Source organism: Maylandia zebra, linkage group LG4 (genome assembly GCF_041146795.1).
Source record: "Maylandia zebra isolate NMK-2024a linkage group LG4, Mzebra_GT3a, whole genome shotgun sequence".
NCBI lineage: Eukaryota > Metazoa > Chordata > Actinopteri > Cichliformes > Cichlidae > Maylandia > Maylandia zebra.
Window position 1 is genome coordinate 23273995 of NC_135170.1, and position 22383 is coordinate 23296377.

The 22383-nt window shown below is 40.8% G+C and overlaps 2 protein-coding genes across 2 annotated transcripts; both read left to right on the top strand.

Moving 5' to 3' along the window:
* The first annotated feature begins 1938 nt into the window (after positions 1 to 1938).
* Positions 1939 to 10343, top strand: LOC101487680 (cytochrome P450 2K1). The gene is made up of 9 exons (XM_024802320.2): positions 1939 to 2028; positions 2185 to 2347; positions 3164 to 3304; positions 3428 to 3588; positions 3956 to 4135; positions 4239 to 4380; positions 9122 to 9306; positions 9409 to 9550; positions 9642 to 10343. Exons 1-9 carry the CDS (start codon positions 1939 to 1941, stop codon positions 9827 to 9829), a joined length of 1392 nt encoding a protein of 463 aa, XP_024658088.1. The 3' UTR covers positions 9830 to 10343.
* Positions 10344 to 18266: 7923 nt separating this feature from the next.
* LOC101482628 (cytochrome P450 2K1) lies at positions 18267 to 22066 on the top strand. The gene is made up of 9 exons (XM_004559390.4): positions 18267 to 18553; positions 18651 to 18813; positions 18897 to 19046; positions 20093 to 20253; positions 20599 to 20778; positions 20862 to 21003; positions 21099 to 21283; positions 21384 to 21525; positions 21606 to 22066. The coding sequence occupies exons 1-9, from the start codon at positions 18359 to 18361 to the stop codon at positions 21791 to 21793; spliced, it is 1506 nt and encodes a 501-aa protein (XP_004559447.1). The 5' UTR covers positions 18267 to 18358; the 3' UTR covers positions 21794 to 22066.
* Positions 22067 to 22383: the final 317 nt, after the last annotated feature.

The window sequence follows — 22383 nt, forward strand, 5'->3', positions numbered from 1 at the left end:
AACTGGATTATAGATGGCAGAGAGTTGGTGTCGTAAACCCCCGCCTCTGTTCAAAGATGGTCGCTCACAGTGGACATAGATGGCTTCTTTCACTCCTCTTTCAAACCATCTGTCCTCTCTGTCCAAAATGTGAACATTGGCATCCTCGAAAGAGTGTCCTTTATCCTTAAGATGCAGATGGACTGCTGAGTCTTGTCCTGTGGAGGTGGCTCTTCTGTGTTGTGCCATGCGCTTGTGAAGTGGCTGTTTGGTCTCTCCAATGTAGAGGTCTGGGCATTCCTCGCTGCACTGTACAGCATACACCACATTGTTAAGTCTGTTCAGACGTAAGTTCAGACTCTCCACCATTTGACCTTAGAACTGAAGAAGCTTCTCGGATGAGAGGTGAAACGTCTTCAAGTAACTTAAAGAAGTCCAGACGCTTTTCTTTGCAAGCTCCTTTGACTACGATGACCTGGATGACTGAGAACCTTCACAGACATAAGTAAGGTGTCGTGAAGAAATTGTGATCCCATTCTTGGAAGCACAAAGAAGAGGGGGAAGCACCGAATATGGATGATTTTGGAGAAGATTAGTCTTTCCTTCTAAAAGTTGCAGGGGATACATATTCTTTCAGACTTTGTGTCTCGGTATGCCTTAAAATGGGCCCCTTTCTATAAGGCAAGTCTTTTGTTTAGCAAATTCTTAAGAATCCACCAAATAACCCAGGTGATTTTGGAGAGGATAAAAGTTTCCTCAAGTGAAATACTTGATGGCTTGGAACATGAATCTTTGTTCTATTAGGATCTCTTTTTCTTTTTGATAGTTTCCACTGTAGCTTGGGGAAGTCTGCACTAAGTGCGCACATGTTTATTGACATCGATCAGAGTGTCTGATAGTGTTCCTTACAGTGGCTGGGAAGTGCAAATCACAAGTCCGCAACAAATTAACAAGTGGCTCTTGACGGAAAGGGATTGTCTGAAATACTGGAAGGGACTCAACGGTAGGGCTTTGGAGTTGACATAATGCCGCAATGTATTGTGGGAGCGCGGCGCCATATATCTGGGTCACGAATCAAAGCAAACACACTGTGCTGGAAGGACGGTTGCTAGAAACATGCTTAAAAGCAGTTTAAAAGAAAAGGGACGGTACAGAGACAGGTTGCGTCCGGATGCAAAGAGACGGTACTTGCAGAAAATAGCGTACATTGGAAATGTGGAACCGTATGAAATACGGCCGTGGAGTAGAAACCCTGACGACCTACCGCTATTGACGTAGCCTGATATATTTTCGTACCTTGTCTGTGGAGTCAGCGTGTACAAGGTGAACCGGTTTCGCAATTATAAATCTCTGGAGGGACACATTCAAATTAGTGCAGCATAAATTCATTCATGAGGGGGAAATTACAGTGAGAACATGTGGAGGCTGTTAGAGGGATAACATAGTGAGTTCAGTGCATTGATGTGATATTGTCCTGATGGATTTAGTTATTCTTTATGGTTAAAGAAATTGCAATGATTTATTAGTGCAATGATTATTATAAATAATCATAATTATAGATCTTGCTTCCATGTTTGTGTCCTGTGTCACTAAAAGTACATTTTATTGTAGTTTTATACATTGATTAATGACCTGCAAAATCTCCTTATCATATTAAGTGTCCATAACTGTCACTTAAAGTCAAACTTTATGCTTTCTTCATCTTGAAAGTGATTACATCCTTGCATTACATACTTTAGGTTCATTTTCTGCAGGCAGGTTTCTGAAAGAGAACAGGCAGATTTAGAATATAACATGCAGCGTTCTATAGATGGATGCATAAAAAAGAAGAAAAGTTACATGTATGTGCTAACTTTCTAAACACTTTGTTACATTTATGATAAGTGGATTAGAAAGTAGATAAAACACATTTATGTCAGCCTTGGCTCATTAAAGTCCTTGTCTTTAAATTAACTTTGTATGTATGAAGCTCCAGGACCGAGACCTCTGCCCCTGCTTGGTAACCTGTTGCAATTAGATCCCAAGAGACCCCACAAAACTCTGTGTGAGGTAAAATAACTCTTCTCAAGATCTGAATCAAAAGAAGCCAGTTTAAACATATTACAATACCTAATGCTATGTTATGGCCCTAGCAGGGTCTCCTGTGAAATGTTAGGGGAACGTAACATGCTATTTAATTATTATTATTTTGAATGATTCTTCCAGCTTTCAAAGGAATATGGCTCTGTATTTACTCTTTACTTTGGAACCAACAAAGTCGTGGTCCTGGCTGGATATGAGACAGTCAGAGAGGCACTGGTCAACTATGCAGAGGAGTTTGGAGAGCGCAACATCTCCCCGATACTTAATGATATAAACCGAGGTCATGGTAAGATTCTTTATATTGTGGTTTATTAAGTTTAATTTCATGTTCATAAATCTGTGTTAGCCCAGGGAAATTGCAGGTTTTGTTATTTGTGATCACTAGAGATATAAGAAAACATGATCGAAACAGGCTACACAATTAACAGCATGTTTCCTCATGTTTTGCAACAGCTGACCAATATCTTGAAGTCCAGGTTTCTTTTCAATCAGAAAAATAATATTTCAAAATAATATTTTAAAGGTTTAGTGGTGCATATTCCTTTGTTCTCGATGTCTGCCATGAGAGTAAGTTCTGCTGTTTGTGACAACATTGTGTTGTACTTTGAGTTCAGTTGATAGTTGGCTTTATAATAACATTTCACCAATGACACAGATGGAAACGCCAGATCAAAAGTGATAAAATGACTCTGAAATAAAAAATTAAAGACCCGTAGAATTACGGTTGAAAACCTTAAAAACAGATGATTTTCTTTTTGAAGAAATGCTGATTTTATTTTATTTTTTTGCTCTGATCTTTGCTGTTTTGCTTGGTTAAGATCAGATTGAGCAACAGCCCCCTTCACTCTCACTGACCTGACAGATCGCTCAACAGCAAATCCCTTTATCAATGTTTTACTTTGTGGATTTTACATTTAACACACATTAGCATGTTATATTACCAGCTAAAGTCACTTTCCCTTGCTTATCCAACTCAGAATCAGTGGTTGGTTGAGGTGGTTTGAAGCGTTATATATTTATTTTGTAATTATCTTTTATGTATATTTTACATTGACGACTCAATGTGGCACAACCTCCTGTTGTAAAATTTTATGTCTTGTAGGGATTTTGTTTGCAAATGGAGAATCATGGAAAGAGCTGAGATATTTTGCCCTCACCACCCTCAAAGACTTCGGCAAAAGACTTTCTCATAAAATCTTGGCAGAGTGTAGCTATCTCATTCAAGTGATCGAAGAGCATAAAGGTATGGAGATAGCATGTATACGCAGTGTTAAAACAAAGACCAATTTAATTTTGCTGAGGTTTGTTTTAATGCTATTAGAATTAATTATTAATGTCTTAATCTTGTCCACATGTTGGGTTACAGGAGAACCATTTGATACAGCACTTCCAATAAATTATGCAACAGCCAATATTATCTTTTCCGTTGTGTACGGATGTAGATTTGATTACAATGAACCGATATTCACAAAAATGGTGAAGCGAGCCAATCATGCCACATGTGTCACAGGTTCTGCATCAGTCCAGGTTTGCTTTTTCATACCCCCCCTTTTTTTACTCTCTTTTAAAAAAAAAAGAATGACATAAAATGTTAACAGTGACTATTGTTACCTGTGTGGCATAAACTGAATGGTAAAAATCTGATTTTATGTTGAAGCAGACTCTGTCTGTATATCAGTTTTTTACTGTTTTACTGTTGTCCATTGAGCCAAACAAAAAATATTCACATTTCATGATGGGAAGGCAAAATCTAAAATAGTGATTGAAAGCATAAAGTGGTCACAAAGATATGGAAAATACCAAATGTATACGTAAAACAATGCATGACGATGGTGCTTCTGTAAAAATGAAAGTATTACTTGAATCTTTACTTTGTTACTGTTTAATTTTACAGCTTCATAACATGTTTCCCCGGCTGTTCAGATGGATTAAAAACCATCAGGTGGTGTTAAAAAATGTTGAGACGACCATCAGAGATGTAAAGTATTTAATTACGTACCTGAAAGAGACACTGGACCCTGACATGTGCCAAGGGTTTGTGGACTGTTTTTTGATTTGGAAGCATAAAGAGGAAGTAAGACGGCATGTTTTGTCTTTTCTAACATTTTAAAAAGTGGCTCAGTGTTCAAAACAGTGTTTTAGTTTTGTTATTATACCTTTTCTTTTTCTTTTTTTAGGAATTTGGAATTGACGACTCTCACTACAGTGAGGAGAACTTGATATTCACAGTGATTGACCTGTTTGTTGCTGGTACTGACACCACAGCAGCCACACTGAGATGGGGTTTGCTGTTAATGGCTAAATATCCACACATACAGGGTAAGGAGGCAGAACTCTCCTCCAGAAATTTTATTTCCGTTTTCATAAAGCCCCTCAGCCATTAGAAAACTGAATATTTTCTAAATAGATATCGACAAAGGCAAAAAAATACATTTCATCAAGGTATTTCATGCATGCAGGAGTTTTGGTTTAGCCACAGCTCTTTGTCTTATGGTTTCCATACTACACAGACTTAATGGCAGATAGTGTTGGTTAAAGTTTAATGTTCAGCTCAGGTAAGTACAACAAGGAACTCAACAACAGGACCAAACACACCACTCAAAAAGTATGGATAATTTTCTAGAACTTCATTTCCTTTCCAGTAGGTGGAGGGTTAGGGTTTCCTAGAGCTAAAACTTAAGCTTCCAACAGTGTGAGAGTGGAACAGGCAGGTGTCCTTAAGAATGAGGTTGGTTGCTAGCCTTTTAGCTTACTTACCTGGAAAACCTAAGTGGCCTGAGCACTGAGAAGTCAACAATCTGGCAATGAGAGAAAAAGGAGCTGGGGTTAGCAGTAAGTATCCACTGATTTCCGTTCCTCTGGCAGTATTTCAGTTTCTTCAGTCTTTGTTCTATGCATTTACCTTATAGTATAAACTCTTCAGTTAAGAGGTTGTAAAAAGATAATACATTTCTGATATGAAATCTTTTGTTAAACTTTCAGTAAATGTTTATTGGAGCCTGCTTTGACAAACATACAGCTCTTGAGTCTTTTTCAGCCTTTACAGATCCTGATTTCAAATTTAAATTCTTCTTAGTGGGGGGAAAAAAACCACCCGGTTTTTCTATATTGGGACTATCATAATGTGTTGGGCCGCACTCAAACGCAGAACTTGTGCAAGTTAAGTGATTTCATTTACAGTGACGGTGAATTGTGGTATTTACAAAGTGTTTTAGCCATTCACAGTTCAAGAGTCTCTTATTTACAAAGTCCAACAAGGGAGGTGATTCCAAACTTCCAGAGCTGAAACAAATTCCTCCTCTTCAGCCACACAAAACTCTCTCCCGTACACTCCACTGGGACGTCCTTAACAGAGGAAATATGAGTTAGAAATCTTTGTGAAGAGAAAATGAGAGTTTTTTACAGAGACGATGAGGAGATTGCTACTGCGGTTAGACCGCACTCAGGTGAAAATTGAAAGTCAGGTCCCAGCTTGGATAGTTGTCAGCAGATTGCAAAGTGCCTCACAGATGCTTGATTTCTTCAGGCGTGTTCAGGAGTGGGTGGAGGTAAAGAAACAGGTAAAGCACATACAGTGGCTTGCAAAAGTTTTCGGACCCCTTGAACTTTCCCACATTTTGTCACATTACAGCCACAAACATGAATCAATTTTAGTGGAATTCCACATGAAAGACCAACACAAAGTGGTGTACACGTGAGAAGTGGAACGAAAATCACACATGTAATCTAATGTCAGTACAAATACAGCTGCTCTGTGACGGCCTCAGAGGTTGTCTAAGAGAATATTGGGAGCAACAACACCATGAAGGGATAAAGTTACTGAGAAATTTAAAGCAGGCTTAGGCTACAAAAAGATTTCCCAAGCCTTGAACATCCCATGGAGCACTGTTCAAGTGATCATTCAGAAATGGAAGGAGTATGGCACAACTGCAAACCTACCAAGACAAGGCCGTCCACCTAAACTCACAAGCCGAACAAGGAGAGCGCTGATCAGAAATGCAGCCAAGAGGCACATGGTGACTCTGGACGAGCTGCAGAGATCTACAGCTCAGATCTCATGTGGGGGACACAGCAAACATGTGGAAGAAGGTGCTCTGGTCAGATGAGACCAAAATGGAACTTTTTGGCCAAAATGCAAAACGCTATGTGTGCCGGAAAACTAACACTGCACATCTCTCTGAACACACCATCCCCACTGTCAAATATGGTGGTGGCAGCATCATGCTCTGGGGGTGCTTCTCTTCAGCAGGGACAGGGAAGCTGGTCAGAGTTGATGGGAAGATGGATGTAGCCAAATACAGGGCAATCTTGGAAGAAAACCTCTTGGAGTCTGCAAAAGACTTGAGACTGGGGCGAAGGTTCACCGTCCAGCAGGACAACGACCCTAAACATAAAGCCAGGGCAACAATGGAATGGTTTAAAACAAAACATATCCATGTGTTAGAATGGCCCAGTCAAAGTCCAGATCTAAATCCAATCGAGAATCTGTGGCAAGATCTGAAAACTGCTGTTCACAAACGCTGTCCATCTAATCTGACTGAGCTGGAGCTGTTTTGCAAAGAAGAATGGGCAAGGATTTCAGTCTCTAGATGTGCAAAGCTGGTAGAGACATATCCTAAAAGACTGGCAGCTGTAATTGCAGCAAAAGGTGGTTCTACAAAGTATTGATTCAGGGAGCTGAATAATTACGCACACCCCACTTTTCAGTTATTTATTTGTAAAAAATGTTTGGAATCATGTATGATTTTTGTTCTACGTCTCACGTGTACACCACTTTGTATTGGTCTTTCACGTGGAATTCCAATAAAATTGATTCATGTTTGTGGCTGTAATGTGACAAAATGTGGAAAAGTTCAAGGGGGCCAAATACTTTTGCAAGCCACTGTAATAGGGCAGTCTGCTCCTGAACTCTGTTTGTACTCATGATGGAGAATTTGACTGTCCCACACTGAGCTTGTGTCTCCTAGAGACCTCTTCCTGTTAAAAGGGAGTTCTTTCTCCCCACTACCACCAATAACTTGTTCATAGTGGATGGTCTGATCTTTGGGTTTTGCTCTGCAATATTGTAAGATAAGATAAGATAAGATAGAACTTTATTAATCCCTCGGGTGGGTTCCTCTGGGAAATTCGACTTCCAAAAAAAGCACAGCAACGACCGAAGTTACAGTTACAGAATTGTTATATACACACACACACACACACACACACACACACACACACACACACACACACACACACACACACACACACACACATATATAAATACAGAGACAAATATAAATAAAATATACAAAGGGGATAAATAGAATAAATAGGAATAAAAAATAAAAATACAAGTGAATTGCACATTTCAAGTATTGAGTCTATTGCACTGTTGACTATTTACAAAAAGTATTGCACAAGGTATTGTACAGTGAGGTGAAGAGGCACTACAGCTTAGTTGTTCCCTCCTTTGTCCTCCTGTTTCCCCTCCCTCTCCCCTCCAGAGAGGAGTTAAACAGTCTGATGGCGTGTGGGACAAAGGAGTTTTTCAGTCTGTTAGTTCTTGTCTTTGGGAGAAGCAACCTGTCACTGAACAGACTCTTCTGATTGTTTATGGCCGTGTGCAGAGGATGCCCAGCATTGTTCATAATGTCCAGCAGTTTCTTTAATGTCCTTTTCTCTGCCACTGTCACCAGAGTGTCCAGCTTCATGCTGACCACAGAGCTAGCCTTCCTGATCAGTTTCTCCAGCCTGGATGAGTCCTTCTTTGCTGTGCTGCTCCCCCAGCACACCACAGCATAGAAAAGTACTCCAGCAACCACCGACTGGTAAAACATCCTCAGGAGCTTCCTGCAGATGTTAAAAGACCTCAGCCTCCTGAGGAAGTACAGTCGGCTTTGGGCTTTTTTATACAGGTGCTCTGTGTTGCATGACCAGTCCAGTTTATTGTCCACCCACAGCCCGAGGTACTTGTACTTGTTGACCACCTCCACCTCCTCCCCCTCTATCTGAACCGGCAGTGGACCTTCTCTGGACCTCCCGAAGTCCACAACCAGTTCCTTAGTCTTTGAGGTGTTGAGTTGCAGGTGGTTTGTGTGACTCCATGCGACAAAGTTCCTCACCAGACTTCTGTACTCCTCTTCCTGATCATCCCAGATACACCCCATGATGGCCGTGTCATCTGCAAACTTCTGAATGTGGCATAATTCAGAGTTGTAGCAGAAGTCAGAGGTGTACAGGGTGAAGAGAAGAGGGGACAGCACAGTTCCCTGTGGTGCTCCTGTGCTGCTGACCACAGTGTCAGACGTGATGTCCTTCAGCCTGACGTACTGTGGTCTGTCGGTGAGGTAGTCGGAGATCCAAGCCACCAGGCAGGGGTCCACCTCCATCCTGTTCAGTTTTTCCTGAAGCATACAGGGCCGGATGGTATTAAAGGCACTGGAAAAGTCAAGAAACAGGATCCTGACCATGCCTTTTCCCCCATCCAGGTGTGAGTGGGCTCTGTGTAGGAGGTACAGGATGGCATCCTCCACTCCGACGCCCGCCTTGTATGCAAACTGTAGTGGGTCCTGGGCATGTTGTACCTGTGGTCGGAGGAGGTTGAGGAAGAGCCGCTCTAGAGTCTTCATAAGATGTGACGTCAGTGCCACCGGTCGGAAGTCATTCAGCTCATTGGGCCGGTTCCTTTTGGGGACCGGGACGATGCAGGATGTCTTCCATAGGGCGGGCACTCTCCCCAGTCGCAGACTGAGGTTGAAGACTCGTTGTAGCGGCTCCCCAAGTTCAGCAGCACACGCCTTAAGCATCCTAGGACACACCTTGTCTGGGCCTGCTGCCTTTCTGGGGCGAAGCTTCCTCAGTTGCCTCCTGACCTGATCCACTGTGACACTGGGAGGTGTTTGGGAGGAGGGGAGGGGGGGAGATGTCTTGCTGCTGAGAGAGGGATTGGAGGAGGGGGGTGTCATGGTGTCAGGAAGGGGGGGAAGCGAGGGAGGGAGGGAGGGAAGCGAGGTAAAATGTGGTAAAATGTGGTAAAATGAATGCAGACAAAACCTTTCTATTTATTTTGTGTCTACAGAGCAGGTCCATGAGGAGCTGAGACATGTAGTGGGAAGCCGAAAAGTCAGTGCTGATGATAGGAAAAACCTGCCGTACACTGATGCAGTCATTCACGAGATCCAGAGACTGGCTAATATTCTACCTGTATGTCTTCCTCACCAAACTAGCCGAGATGTCACCTTCCAGGGATACTTTATCAAAAAGGTCAACTGCTCATCCACAAAAAATACCCTTTATTTGACATTTTGATTCACCTCTGATAACTTGAATCGCACATCTATGATAAATGTGCTCTTTTGCCTACAGGGAACTATTGTATTTCCCCTTCTTACTTCTGTCCTGTATGATGAGAGTGAATGGGAGAGCCCACACACTTTTAACCCTTCTCATTTCCTGGATAAGGAAGGTAAATTTGTCAGGAGAGATGCCTTCATGCCCTTTTCTGCAGGTATGACAACTTTATCAGGCTTTTGTTAAGAAAATTTGCACTTGCACAGACATGACTTGTTTAAATAAGCGTAAACTCTTTGCATTTGCAGGTTACAGGATGTGTCTTGGAGAAGGTCTGGCTAAGATGGAGCTCTTCCTCTTCTTCACCTCCCTTGTTCAGCGCTTTTGCTTCACTCCTACACCTGGAATTACAGAGGATGAACTGGATCTCACACCAGCTGTGGGATTCACCACCCCTCCTTCATCCCATAAGCTGTGTGCTGTCAGTCGCCAGTGAGAGAGGGCTTAAGCAGGGCTTCTCCTAAGACCCAAACTCTTCCATCGCATGCATTTTTAATTTCTCTTTGATATTTGCTCATATTGGAACCCGATGAATGTAAAAACAAAGAATTACCATATATATATATATATTTTTTTACCTAATTTTTGTTTCTAAGAAAAATGAGAGCCACATATGAGGATATTCATTTAAAATTTCGATAGAACAGTAGCAGTATAATGTCCTCGTAAGTGGATATCAGGCGCTTGTAGACCAAAATACTCAATTTTGGTCTAAATAACCCAAACGGTGATGTCCACATATGTGGACGCCAGGTCCTAGGAGGTTAAAGTGGATGCCTGCGGCAAGCAGAAGGATCATTTTTCAGCCACCACTAGCAGATGTCATGATCCTTAACGCCTGGATTGTTGAGCAAAAGCAGATGTTGTGAGATAAAAGGATATGAATGTATTTCAGTCCTTCACATGAAGGCTAATAAAACTGTATTAACAGGAATGAGTGGTGATCTTTAGAGATGGGAAAACTGGTCTCATTTTTTGCATGAATTTGCTGTTTTTCTATTTTCTATTAATATCTATTAAATCAGAAAGAAACTGTTCCTTAAGAAATACCAAAAATATATAAAATGCCACACCATGTTACAGAAAGACAAAGCATCTCATAATATGAGAACATTTCAAATCAATTCAATTCTGTTTACTGTGAATTCAAAAGTTGTAATATTTAAACCTGATCAGATTTGGTTTAACATAGACTGGCATCTCCATTTAGCTGATTCTTTTGCACATGTAAACAACAATTTTCAGACTGATGTATTATTTTGGTTTGGAAAAGAAGAAACTGAACTTTCCTCTGTCTGTGTGTAATGAGCACAGTGGCTGGCTAGCTCTCTTTCCTTATTAAACCAGCCAAGATTTGAGCTTCCAGGGAAACTTTATTGAACAGATTAACTGCTGCAGTTTCACTACTTGACAATAAACCCCCCCCCGCCTGTGCCGTTTGGTTCTTTTGCCATCAGAATTATTGTCTAAAGGCAAAGAAAGATGCCCAACAGATTTACTTTACCAAATGGACCATCCCAGCCTTGCTGTATTGGTCTATTTGATTCACCTTTGGCTCCAGGACCCGACAAGCAGCCACCAGGAGTGAGCCGGTGTGTACCTGGACGCCCATCCCCAGACACAAAACCCACCAACGCACCGATGTCTGAGGGCGCCTGCCACTGGCAGGGGAAGTGGTGGGGGGAGATAGGCCTCCATACCTTGGAGGGCCTGAGATGTCCCTAGAGAGGTGGCGTCTGATACCCAACCTGACATATAGACACAGACAAACAGGCACACACAGATACAAACATCCATTCCCACCCTCATGCTCTCATATGCAATTACTCAGCACTCACCCAACGTGGAGACAGACATAGAGAGACACTGTACACACAATCACACTCCCCAAGCGTACTCTAAGCCCCAGGTCTAGGTACCCTTGCCCCTGGAGGGGGAAACTGCACCCAAACCCAAGTAGTGTTACCCTCCTCCCTGGGGTGGAGAGAAGCAGACCGCCCCGACTCTGCAGCAGCAGGGAGGCCCCACATTCCAGATCCCAATCAGACGGCCAACTCCTCCTTCAGGGAGGCAGCTGGAGATAGGGAGGGAAGGAAGGGAGGGGCCAGCTCCCTCGCTGACACCAGTAGGCACCCCCATACTCTTCAACCCACCAGGGCAAGGGGGCCCAGGCCCATCCGGACCGGGGCCCAGTTCAGCAGTGCCGCCCGGCCCCACCACCCAACCCCACCACAGAGAAAACTGCACCCACCCCGTCATCCACTCATCTTCCAGACTACACAAAACAATGGAGGACGAACTCAACACAGGCTGAGTTCGTCCTCCACCTCTCCTATATCTCCCCCACCTGCAGAGTGAGTTCCTGGAGTTGTTGTACTATACATGTTGTACTATATTTTCTATTTCCATGGACTGTTATGGAATAATTTTATATTGTTCTGGGTTTAATCTTTATAAAAAAGAGCTCTATCGTGTTAATTGGATACTGTAAATACATTTGGACAAAGTAACTCTTCTAATGGCTTTTAATTTTCGTCACTTTGGGTATTTTGTGTTTAAAAATAATATTGTTAAGAAAAAATTCCAAACACATTCACATAAATGATTAAAGTATTAAAGATGGAAAAAAGTGTGTTTAATCTACTTTTGAATTATGATTTTGTAAATGGCTATTAATAACTATGTTTCAGGAAAATAAAATTACAAATTCTTGGCATCAAACTAGAATTTAATGTATAAAATATCAGATAAAATATCTGATATTAGGCCAAAATGAAGATAAAAATTGATTTGGCTAAACTTACAAATGCGTCTTTTACATTTGCAGATCATTCCAGATAAACGTCGAGTTGGTGTTGAATTCTCTTGAAATAAATAAATAAAGTGAAACTTCTGGTATTAAAATTCCTCACGACACCGTTCAGTCCAGCCAGTTTTTATTCTCTGCTGAAATAAAGAAAAGGCAGAGATCAAATTTCTAATGTTGAAAAGGGACATGGTATACAATTAGAGCACTTGTGAGTGTTCTTTGTGTTGTTTTCTTTCCTGTCACCCTTTTGAATCTATGAATCATTAAAATGAGTACATCCGGACAAAACAAGTGCATTCCATTTCTTCTTTTTTTTAGATTACCCTTTACTGTCTCTGAATTTATCTTGGACAAATGTTGAAAACACATCACATAAGATAACACACACACACACACGCAAGCCCGTTCAGCTATCTTAGTGAGGATCTTCATTTACATAATAGTTTCCCTAGCCTTTTTGAGAAACAAAAAGGGCTTCAAACTTGTGAGGACCGGTGAGTGTGTCCCCACAAGTGATTGTTGGTTCTCACAAGTATAGTAGAATGCAGATTTCGGTCCTCACAAAGATAGCTAGACAGGAACACGTACACACACACACACACACACACACACACACACTTTACCTATTGCCATTGAAACATTTGCTTGATAATACCGCTGGAGAAAATTTACACCTATTTAACTTACAGTTTGGTACCCTATACTTTCTTTTGAACAGGTTTAAAAAGTTTAAGTTTTTCCTCTTCTCTATTTGCAATTTTGTTAATAAATGGTTAAAAACCCCCAAATCATTCTATTTTTAGAACAGTTTTTCTTCTACCAGCTATTTATTTGTAGATGCTGTGTTAAACAGGGTAGAAGATTTGCTTATCCAAATAAGAGTGCCATTAATTTCCTTGCGATCTATGGATTGATAATAACTCACAGTGTGACTGGTGAGTTTGGTCTAGTCTGTAACGTCACCTGCGTTAGTGTGTATGGAACGCCAGGACTGCCATAATGAATTAATTAAATACACCATTAAATAATTAATTAAATGTGGCAATAATTAATTAAAATTGGAATTAATTAATTAAATAAATAGTTAATTAATTATTGACACATTTAATTAATTATTTATGTATTTCACATTTTAATTAATTATTGACACATTTAATTAATTATTGACACATTTAATTAATTATTTAATGATATATTTATTTATTTCATTTTGGCAGTCCTGACGCCTGGCTCTCATCTTGAAATAATTTTATCTGTCAGCCTCACCCATCAAACTCAGGGGGCGGGGTTAACGCTGATCGAGTCAAAACCATTGCTTTGGCCTGGTGGCCATTGTTTCTAGCACACAACAACCGGCATGTGGAAGCTAACAGAACTGAACTTTGAAAAACCCTGTTTGTGTGTCACCAAATACCGTTTTAATATTTTTTTAGCCGAGAATGCAGTGGTTTAATCTTCATGTGTCTGGTCGGTTTGTCAAGATACAGCCTCTTTGCAAAAGTGTTTCGATGATTTCGGAGATGTCTGCCCAGTCTCACGGCAAAGCGTGGGATACACCCGCTCGCCTCGTAAGCAATCCCACCGACAAAGCGCAGGCCCCGGTACACAGCTGTAGTAACCCCCGCTGACTTCTTTTACTGAGGTTATATTTATCGGTGTTTTATTTCCTGATGTTCTTATGTGTCCTACGTGTTTCAGTCGCCAATTCTGAATTATAACTAACATTAAAAACATGTTTAAGGAGGAGAGAGAGCAAATAAATCTGTTTAACATCTGATCTTTGGGTTTTTGTTCAGTAATCAGCGTGACCTGTGTATAAACGCATAAAAGAGATAACGTTGGTGTTTCCGTCATGTAGTAACTGCTGGCTTTAACTGTACAAAGGTTGTTCGACACTATGAAACACATACAGACTTCATGATGTTCGGCTAATATTTTTATTGTGAATATTAATCATGAGGGTAAACGGCCCTGTACACCACGCAGCGAGGTCAGCATGTCCACGATATCCTCAGCTCCATGAGTTAACACAAAGTTTCCCAGCTGACTATCTAACTGCCAACTATTCCAGAGACATGAAAATATATAGCATAAAGAAAAGTGTAAGAGACTCAGCAGCAGATTAGAATAACAGTTATACATTTAATAAATCACCAAATGAATCCAAGAAACGAGCAAACCTGTTCCGACAATTTGAGTTTGTATTCCCTCAGCTGCAGACTCGCTGCTGTTTAAATGTTTGAAAAGGAAGATTAGATATAAACAAACGTCAAACATAGACTCAGTCTGCCTTCACATTTGATATGAGGCCAGCACGTATAGTGGGGCAAAAAAGTATTTAGTCAGCCACCGATTGTGCAAGTTCCCCCACTTAAAATGATGACAGAGGTCAGTAATTTGCACCAGAGGTACACTTCAACTGTGAGAGACAGAATGTGAAAAAAAAATCCATGAATTCACATGGTAGGATTTGTAAAGAATTTATTCGTAAATCAGGGTGGAAAATAAGTATTTGGTCACCTCAAACAAGGAAAATCTCTGGCTCTCACAGACCTGTAACCTCTTCTGTAAGAAGCTTTTCTGTCCCCCACTCGTTACCTGTATGAATGGCACCAGTTTGAACTCATCATCTGTATAAAAGACACCTGTCCACAGCCTCAAACAGTCAGACTCCAAACTCCGCCATGGCCAAGACCAAAGAGCTTTCGAAGGACACCAGGAAAAGTATTGTAGACCTGCACCAGACTGGGAAGAGTGAATCTGCAATAGGCAAGCAGCTTGGTGTGAAAAAATCAACTGTGGGAGCAATCATCAGAAAATGGAAGACACACAAGACCACTGATAATCTCCCTCGATCTGGGGCTCCATGCAAGATCTCATCCCGTGGGGTCAAAATGATCATGAGAACGGTGAGCAAAGATCCCAGAACCACACGGGGGGACCTGGTGAATGACCTGCAGAGAGCTGGGACCAAAGTAACAAAGGTCACCATCAGTAACACACTACAACGGCAGGGAATCAAATCCCGCAGTGCCAGACGTGTTCCGCTGCTGAAGCCAGTGCATGTCCAGGCCCGTCTGAAGTTTGCCAGAGAGCACATGGATGATACAGCAGAGGATTGGGAGAATGTCATGTGGTCAGATGAAACCAAAGTAGAACTTTTTGGTATAAACTCAACTCGTCGTGTTTGGAGGAAGAAGAATACTGAGTTGCATCCCAAGAACACCATACCTACTGTGAAGCATGGGGGTGGAAACATCATGCTATGGGGCTGTTTTTCTGCCAAGGGGACAGGACCACTGATCCGTGTTAAGGACAGAATGAATGGGGCCATGTATCGTGAGATTTTGAGCCAAAACCTCCTTCCATCAGTGAGAACTTTGAAGATGAAACGAGGCTGGGTCTTCCAACATGACAATGATCCAAAACACACCGCCCGGGCAACAAAGGAGTGGCTCCGTAAGAAGCATTTGAAAGTCCTGGAGTGGCCTAGCCAGTCTCCAGACCTCAACCCCATAGAAAATCTGAGGTGGGAGATGAAAGTCCGTGTTGCTCGGCGACAGCCCCAAAACATCACTGCTCTCGAGAAGATCTGCATGGAGGAATGGGCCAAAATACCAGCTACTGTGTGTGCAAACCTGGTAAAGACCTATAGTAAACGTTTGACCTCTGTTATTGCCAACAAAGGTTATGTTACAAAGTATTGAGTTGTATTTTTGTTATTGACCAAATACTTATTTTCCACCCTGATTTACGAATAAATTCTTTACAAATCCTACCATGTGGATTCATGGATTTATTTTTTTTTCACATTCTGTCTCTCACAGTTGAAGTGTACCTCTGGTGCAAATTACTGACCTCTGTCATCATTTTAAGTGGGGGAACTTGCACAATCGGTGGCTGACTAAATACTTTTTTGCCCCACTGTATAGTGGCTGTGTCCTGTTTTAAGATCATACATGTAAAATTGTTGTCTGACCTCCGTCGATCCAGCCGCTCAGAGTCCATGGTTACCATGGTTACTGCATAAGCAGCTATAATGTTAACAGCTGGCACTGAGGAAACCTCCCGGCAGCATGGGTGTTTATGTTTTTCATTGCAAAAGAACTGTCTGAATGGTTAACTGACGTTAACTTGGATAAATTATAGTTAAGGAGTATCACAGATAACACCTACGTGAGCTGTGTGACTGTTCACCACTACACTGAAATCAGCAGGCTATTACTGAAATACACGTGCTATATCATAAACTATGATATAAATAGGGAGGTCCTATTAACATGTTTAGTTTTAAAGGACACCTTCCTGCCTTTAGACTCATTCATGAGCAGTATTAGTTTTTTTCTAACATCCAGAAGTCTGCACGATGTGTTTCATAGTTTGTAACAAGCCTTTGACAGGTAAACATAACATGACCGAAAAAGCAAAAAAAAAAAAGAAAAAAAAGAAAAAAAAAAGAGGGAGAGAGTGTTGACATAAGAAGAGAAAATGCTCTCAATTATGGAGACAGGCAAATGGTTCATTTATGTCTGATGTGATTATTCCTCCCTAAATATCGTCGGTGAAGTTTGCCATGCACGTCAGATTTTCCTGCGCATTTTTATACCTCTGCCAACAGAGAGAGAGAAAAAAATCACATTCTAACAGACAGCTGGTGCTTAGAATACAGTTGAATAACTATTAAAAAACAGATGATATTTAGATGATAGTTCAGTCTAACACATGTGCCAGTGAACCATTAAACGTCTGTGAAACTATGCAGTTATGAAACGTAACTTTAACCTCAGCCAAACCGATTTGCTCAGTTGTAAATAAAACAGCGAAGTAAACGTGACCCGACAGACAGAACCTGAGTGAATGAAGTCCAGCGTTTAACCACTGAGAGCTAAAACTCAGCTGAGGTTTCAAAGCTGTGTGCCGGTGATTGGACATCAGCCGCTGATGAAGCTGGTTCGCCTATAAAGTGCTCTGTAAGGAAACAAGCTCCAGCAGCTCTGCGCTCGGGGAAAACACTATATTTACTTATCTTGTGCAGAAAAATGCGCTGACATTGCTTTATATCGAGCACCGGCTGCCCAATTAAACTGTGACTATCACCAGGTAATGTAGGCGTGTTTCTTGAATTAGCAGCAGGTGTTAAACAGCTGACTGATGAGGAGGAGGATGCATGCAGGTAAACTGAGGGTCTGTTGAGCTGATCGCTGCTTCGTGAGAAAAATGTCAGCTCGTTCTTTATGTTACAGAAGCACAGAGACACAGGACCAGGCGGAAAGAGACGATCGTTCGGTGAAAATGAGAATCTGCGAATGCAACATGTGGAACACGGAGAGTGGAATATGTAAACAAACCGGTTAACGTAACCCCCTGGGTGCACTCTGCATGCTAATTGTTAGCAGAGCTAGTGAAATCTCTGAAAACATCTGAGCACTTTTGCAAACATGTTCTATGTTGACAACCTGACCAGACATACGTCGCGACAGTCGCGGCTAAAACACTGTTAAAAGTGTAGCTGGTGACAGAAAAACGGGGTATTTTAAAACTACACCACCACCATTGCTGCCTGTGATTTGATCTGCATTCTGGGATACCTGGCTGCCCCAAGTCTACACAAGCAATCGATTATCTTGGATCGACCTGTTTTGACTTACTTTGCACGGCAACCAATCAAATGTTAGAGAAGCTGCATGGGCAGCGTTAACCCCGCCCCCTGAGTTTGATGGGTGAGGCTGACAGATAAAATTATTTCAAGATGAGAGCCAGGCGCCAGGACTGCCAAAATGAAATAAATAAATATATCATTAAATAATTAATTAAATGTGTCAATAATTAATTAAAATGTGAAATACATAAATAATTAATTAAATGTGTCAATAATTAATTAATTACATGTGTCATAACTATTTATTTAATTAATTAATTCCAATTTTAATTAATTATTGCCACATTTAATTAATTATTTAATGGTGTATTTAATTAATTCATTATGGCAGTCCTGGCACTCCATAAGTGTGGGGCAAAATTTGCAAAACAGGAAATTCTTGTTCTGACATGCCGACTTGCTGCCTGGCGTTTCAGTGGGGAGTGCTTTACACTCAGTGTTAGAACACTTGTGAAAGTGTTTATTTCTGAAAAGCAGAAAAGGAAGCTTCCAGGATCATGCTTGAAGAGCTTTTTAAGTCCTCCACTTCCGTTTTGCTTTTGGGGGTCATCATTGGCCTGTTGATCATTCAGATTCTTTTATCCAGCTTCAGCTCTAAAGAAAGGAGAGAGCCTCCAGGACCCAGACCTTTTCTTCTGCTCGGTAACCTGCTGCAGGTCGATCCCAAGAGGCTCGACAAATCTCTCTTTGATGTGAGAAACTTCAAAAAAAAAAAACTTAGACAATACAATTTTGTCATTGTTGTTTCGGATTATGAATCTCACCTATGTGCACATGATTTCTGTTCAGCTGTCTAAAACATATGGACCAGTGTTTACAGTCTACTTTGGACTAAAGAAGGTCATAGTCATAGCAGGTTACAGGGCAGTCAAAGAGGCTCTAGTAAACCATGCTGAAGAGTTTGGAAACAGAGAAGTCACGCCCGTCTTCTATGACTTTAACAAAGGACATGGTAAGAAAATCCTCTTTGAGTTAGTGACTTTATTTATTTTCTCATTTTCTTCTTGTTAAAAAGACAGTTTTATCTGCTTCCAGGAATACTATTTTCCAATGGTGACTCGTGGAAGGAAATGAGGCGCTTTGCTTTAAGTACCCTGAAAGATTTTGGAATGGGCAAGAGGATTAGTGAGGGAAAAATCATTGATGAATGTCACTATCTGATCCAAGAATTTAAACAGCATCAAGGTAACATGAGCTCTACTGAACAATTTGACAAGTTCAAACACAATCACATTGGTTAAACAAGTGACTCAATAAACAAAATACTTAGTAACCTTAGCAGAGAGGAATATAAATATACCCATGGCCATTTCATTAGGTACACTATGCTCGTACTGGGTTAGAGACGATTTTGGGCTCAGAAGTGGTTTAACTCATCATGGCACAGATTCAACAAGGTGCTGGAAACATTTCACAGATTTTGGTCATTAACGGTTCACTGTTGTAGATTTGCCAGCTTCACATTGTGGATTTAAATCCCACATCCCACTACATCCCAAAGGCACTCTCTATTGGACTTTGATCTGTTGACTGTGAAGAGCATTTGAGTACAGGGAACTGTACTCAAACTGTCTGTGCAATCTGTAGCCTTACTTTCCTGTTCTTATCTGACAGGAGTGACACCTTGTGTGCCCATCTCTCGCTGTTAGCCCATCTGCTTCAATGTTCAACATGTTGTGCATTCAGAGATGCTCTTCTGCATACCTTGTTTGCAACACGTGGCTTTGTGAGTTACCATTGCCCACCTCTTAGCAGTTTGAGAACTGTTGTTTGCTGGATATTTTCTTTTTTTTGACAATTTTTTTGTAAACCCTTGAGTAGATTTTGCTGGAAAATCAGAGTAAAAACGTAATCATTCATCCTCATTCTGATGCTCATTTTGAACCTCAGCAGGTCTTCTTGACTATGTCTACATGCTTAAATGACAGTGAGATTGTTGTGTTGACAAGCAGTTGAACAGGTGTGCCCAATAAAATGGTCAGTGAGTGGATATTAACATTATTTTGCTCAACTAACAATACATTTACATTTTTGGGTTATGATGTCTAACACTTCACAATAATCCTACTTTAGTTGAAAAAAAAAAAAGTAACCTTAACACTGAGTCAGAACAGCCAGTATGACATTAATGCTACATTATCTCAAAGTGAGCCTAAACTGAGGTATTTATAATGTGTGGCAGTTCATTATATATTTTATATCTAATTATTTCTAACTATTTTTTATTACAGGGAAAGCCTTCAACAATAGGCAGACACTAGTTTATGCTGCTTCAAACATTATATCAGCTATAATGTTTGGAAAGAGGTTTGAATACAAAGATCCTGTCTTCCAAGCTATGGTGGAAAGAGACAATGAGTCCATCCGTCTGACGGGCTCAGCTTCCCTTCTGGTACTTATATAATTTAATGCTGACATGGAAAATCAGTACAGATATACATCTCTTCTGAAATTAGAAATTGTAAGATTTTCCTTATTTGTCTAATGAATTCATTTAAATGTTAACAAGACAAACATGTTCAATTAATAGCACAACAATGTGTAGAAAAGCATCATTACACCTCTTCAAACATAACGAAAATGGCAAATATTCCAAGATTATCAGCATCAGGATGAATATGTCAAAATTTGAAACCCATGTTCAAACAATAATAAGTAAATGAGGCTCAACTGGGGCTCATGATTTTCATAGTTATGTTTTCTGGCTATAATTTATTTGTATTGGTCACTCTAACAGATATACAACATAGTTCCGTGGCTGGGTCCATTTCTTAAAGACTGGAGGGATTTGATGAAAAATATTGAAGACAACAAGGCGGAGATGAAAAGGATCATAGGAAACCTTAAAGAGACTTTCAACCCTGAGATGTGCAGATGCTTTGTTGATGCGTTTCTGATTCATAGGCAAAAACTGGAGGTGAGGTATCAGCGGTCACTCCAGTCCTATACTGTTAATGTTGTTCATTAACGGCATTTACTCTTCTCCATATGTCGTGCTAGAAGTCTGAAATCAAGGATTCACACTATCATGATGATAACCTGCTCTACAGTGTGATAAATCTGTTTGCAGCTGGAACCGATACCACAGGAAATACACTTCAGTGGTGTCTGCTGTACATGGCCAAGTACCCTCATATCCAAGGTGCAGAAATTCCTCGCCAGGCTTGTTTCAATTTACATGAACTTAAAAAAAGGTCACATATTGTTAAATTTGATTTATATTTCATTTACATGCAGACCAGGTTCTGGAAGAGCTGAACAGGGTGGTTGGAAGTCGACAAGTTTGTGTCGAGGACAGAAAGAACCTGCCGTACACTGATGCTGTTATCCATGAGTCACAAAGACTTTGCAACCTTGTTCCCATGGCTATTCCTCACAGAACCAGCAGAGATGTTTCCCTTCATGGCTATTTTATCAAAGAGGTTTGCTGCTAACATTTATTCCAGTGAACACAAATTCGTTTTTCTTTCTTTGTTATATATTAACTTACATTTTGAACATTATGCTTTACTTCTGCTACAGGGAACTACTGTATTTCCCCTTCTCACTTCAGTCCTATACGATGAGAGTGAATGGGAGAACCCGTTTACTTTTACCCCTTCTCATTTCCTTGATCAGGAGGGTAAATTTGTCAGAAGAGATGCCTTCATGCCATTTTCTGCAGGTGCCATTAAAAAAACCCCAAATAAACAAATATGTTACGCTTGCATATACCTAAGACTATTTTCACCTCTGTCCTTGCAGGGCGCAGGGTGTGTCTCGGAGAAGGTCTGGCCAGAATGGAGATCTTCCTGTTCTTCACGTCTCTCCTTCAGCACTTTCGATTCACGCCCCCTCCTGGAGTTTCAGAGGATGAACTGGACCTGACACCAGTTGTGGGCTTCACACTCTCTCCTTCACCTCAGAAGCTGTGTGCTGTCAGACGCCAATGAAAAAGAACCAGAAATTTTTGATAACTGTGTGTTTTTCTTATGAATTAGCATTAGTCTATAGAGTGAAGTACCTGTAAATCTAATGCACAGTGATGGTATTCTATGCACTGACATCTACTTTAGTCTACATATCCTCCTTGATTAATCCTTTCTAAAGACAAATTAAGACCAATAAAAAGACTACTGCTTTCAAAACAGCAGTCTTTTTATTGGTCTCAATATATCTACGCTTATGTTTGTATTGTAAATAAAGTAAATTCATGCTAACACATACACAGTTTCTGTGTTTAACTATTGAATGATATTTTGCAGAAACAGGTTATGCAGAAATGTTACCATGGCAATATTGCTGAAAGATTGCATCAAGCCTCTGATTTAGGCCAAAGGTTACTACACAGTTACAGAATAGCAGCCTATTATTGCTAAAATCAGCACATTTCAGCTGGGGCCCTACCTGTGTCTGCAGAAGTTCCCCTGCCATTGTTTACTTAAATTACAGAGCCCTGACCATGTTTTTCTCATGACTTTAACTCCAATCCAACAAGCAGAATGGAGACCACACTAATTCAGAGTTCGGACATTTAAACTGT

What these genes read in the sequence shown, in the direction of transcription:
- LOC101487680 (XM_024802320.2), top strand. Translation starts at nt 1,939, where the DNA reads ATGTATGAAGCTCCAGGACCGAGACCTCTGCCCCTGCTTGGTAACCTG. An exon ending in CCCACAAAACTCTGTGTGAG is followed by an intron (nt 2,029 to 2,184) that starts GTAAAATAACTC and finishes TGATTCTTCCAG; the next exon opens with CTTTCAAAGGAATATGGCTC. An exon ending in TTTGGAAGCATAAAGAGGAA is followed by an intron (nt 4,136 to 4,238) that starts GTAAGACGGCAT and finishes TTCTTTTTTTAG; the next exon opens with GAATTTGGAATTGACGACTC.
- LOC101482628 (XM_004559390.4), top strand. Translation starts at nt 18,359, where the DNA reads ATGCTTGAAGAGCTTTTTAAGTCCTCCACTTCCGTTTTGCTTTTGGGG. An exon ending in TGACTTTAACAAAGGACATG is followed by an intron (nt 18,814 to 18,896) that starts GTAAGAAAATCC and finishes ATCTGCTTCCAG; the next exon opens with GAATACTATTTTCCAATGGT. An exon ending in ATGGCTATTTTATCAAAGAG is followed by an intron (nt 21,284 to 21,383) that starts GTTTGCTGCTAA and finishes CTTCTGCTACAG; the next exon opens with GGAACTACTGTATTTCCCCT.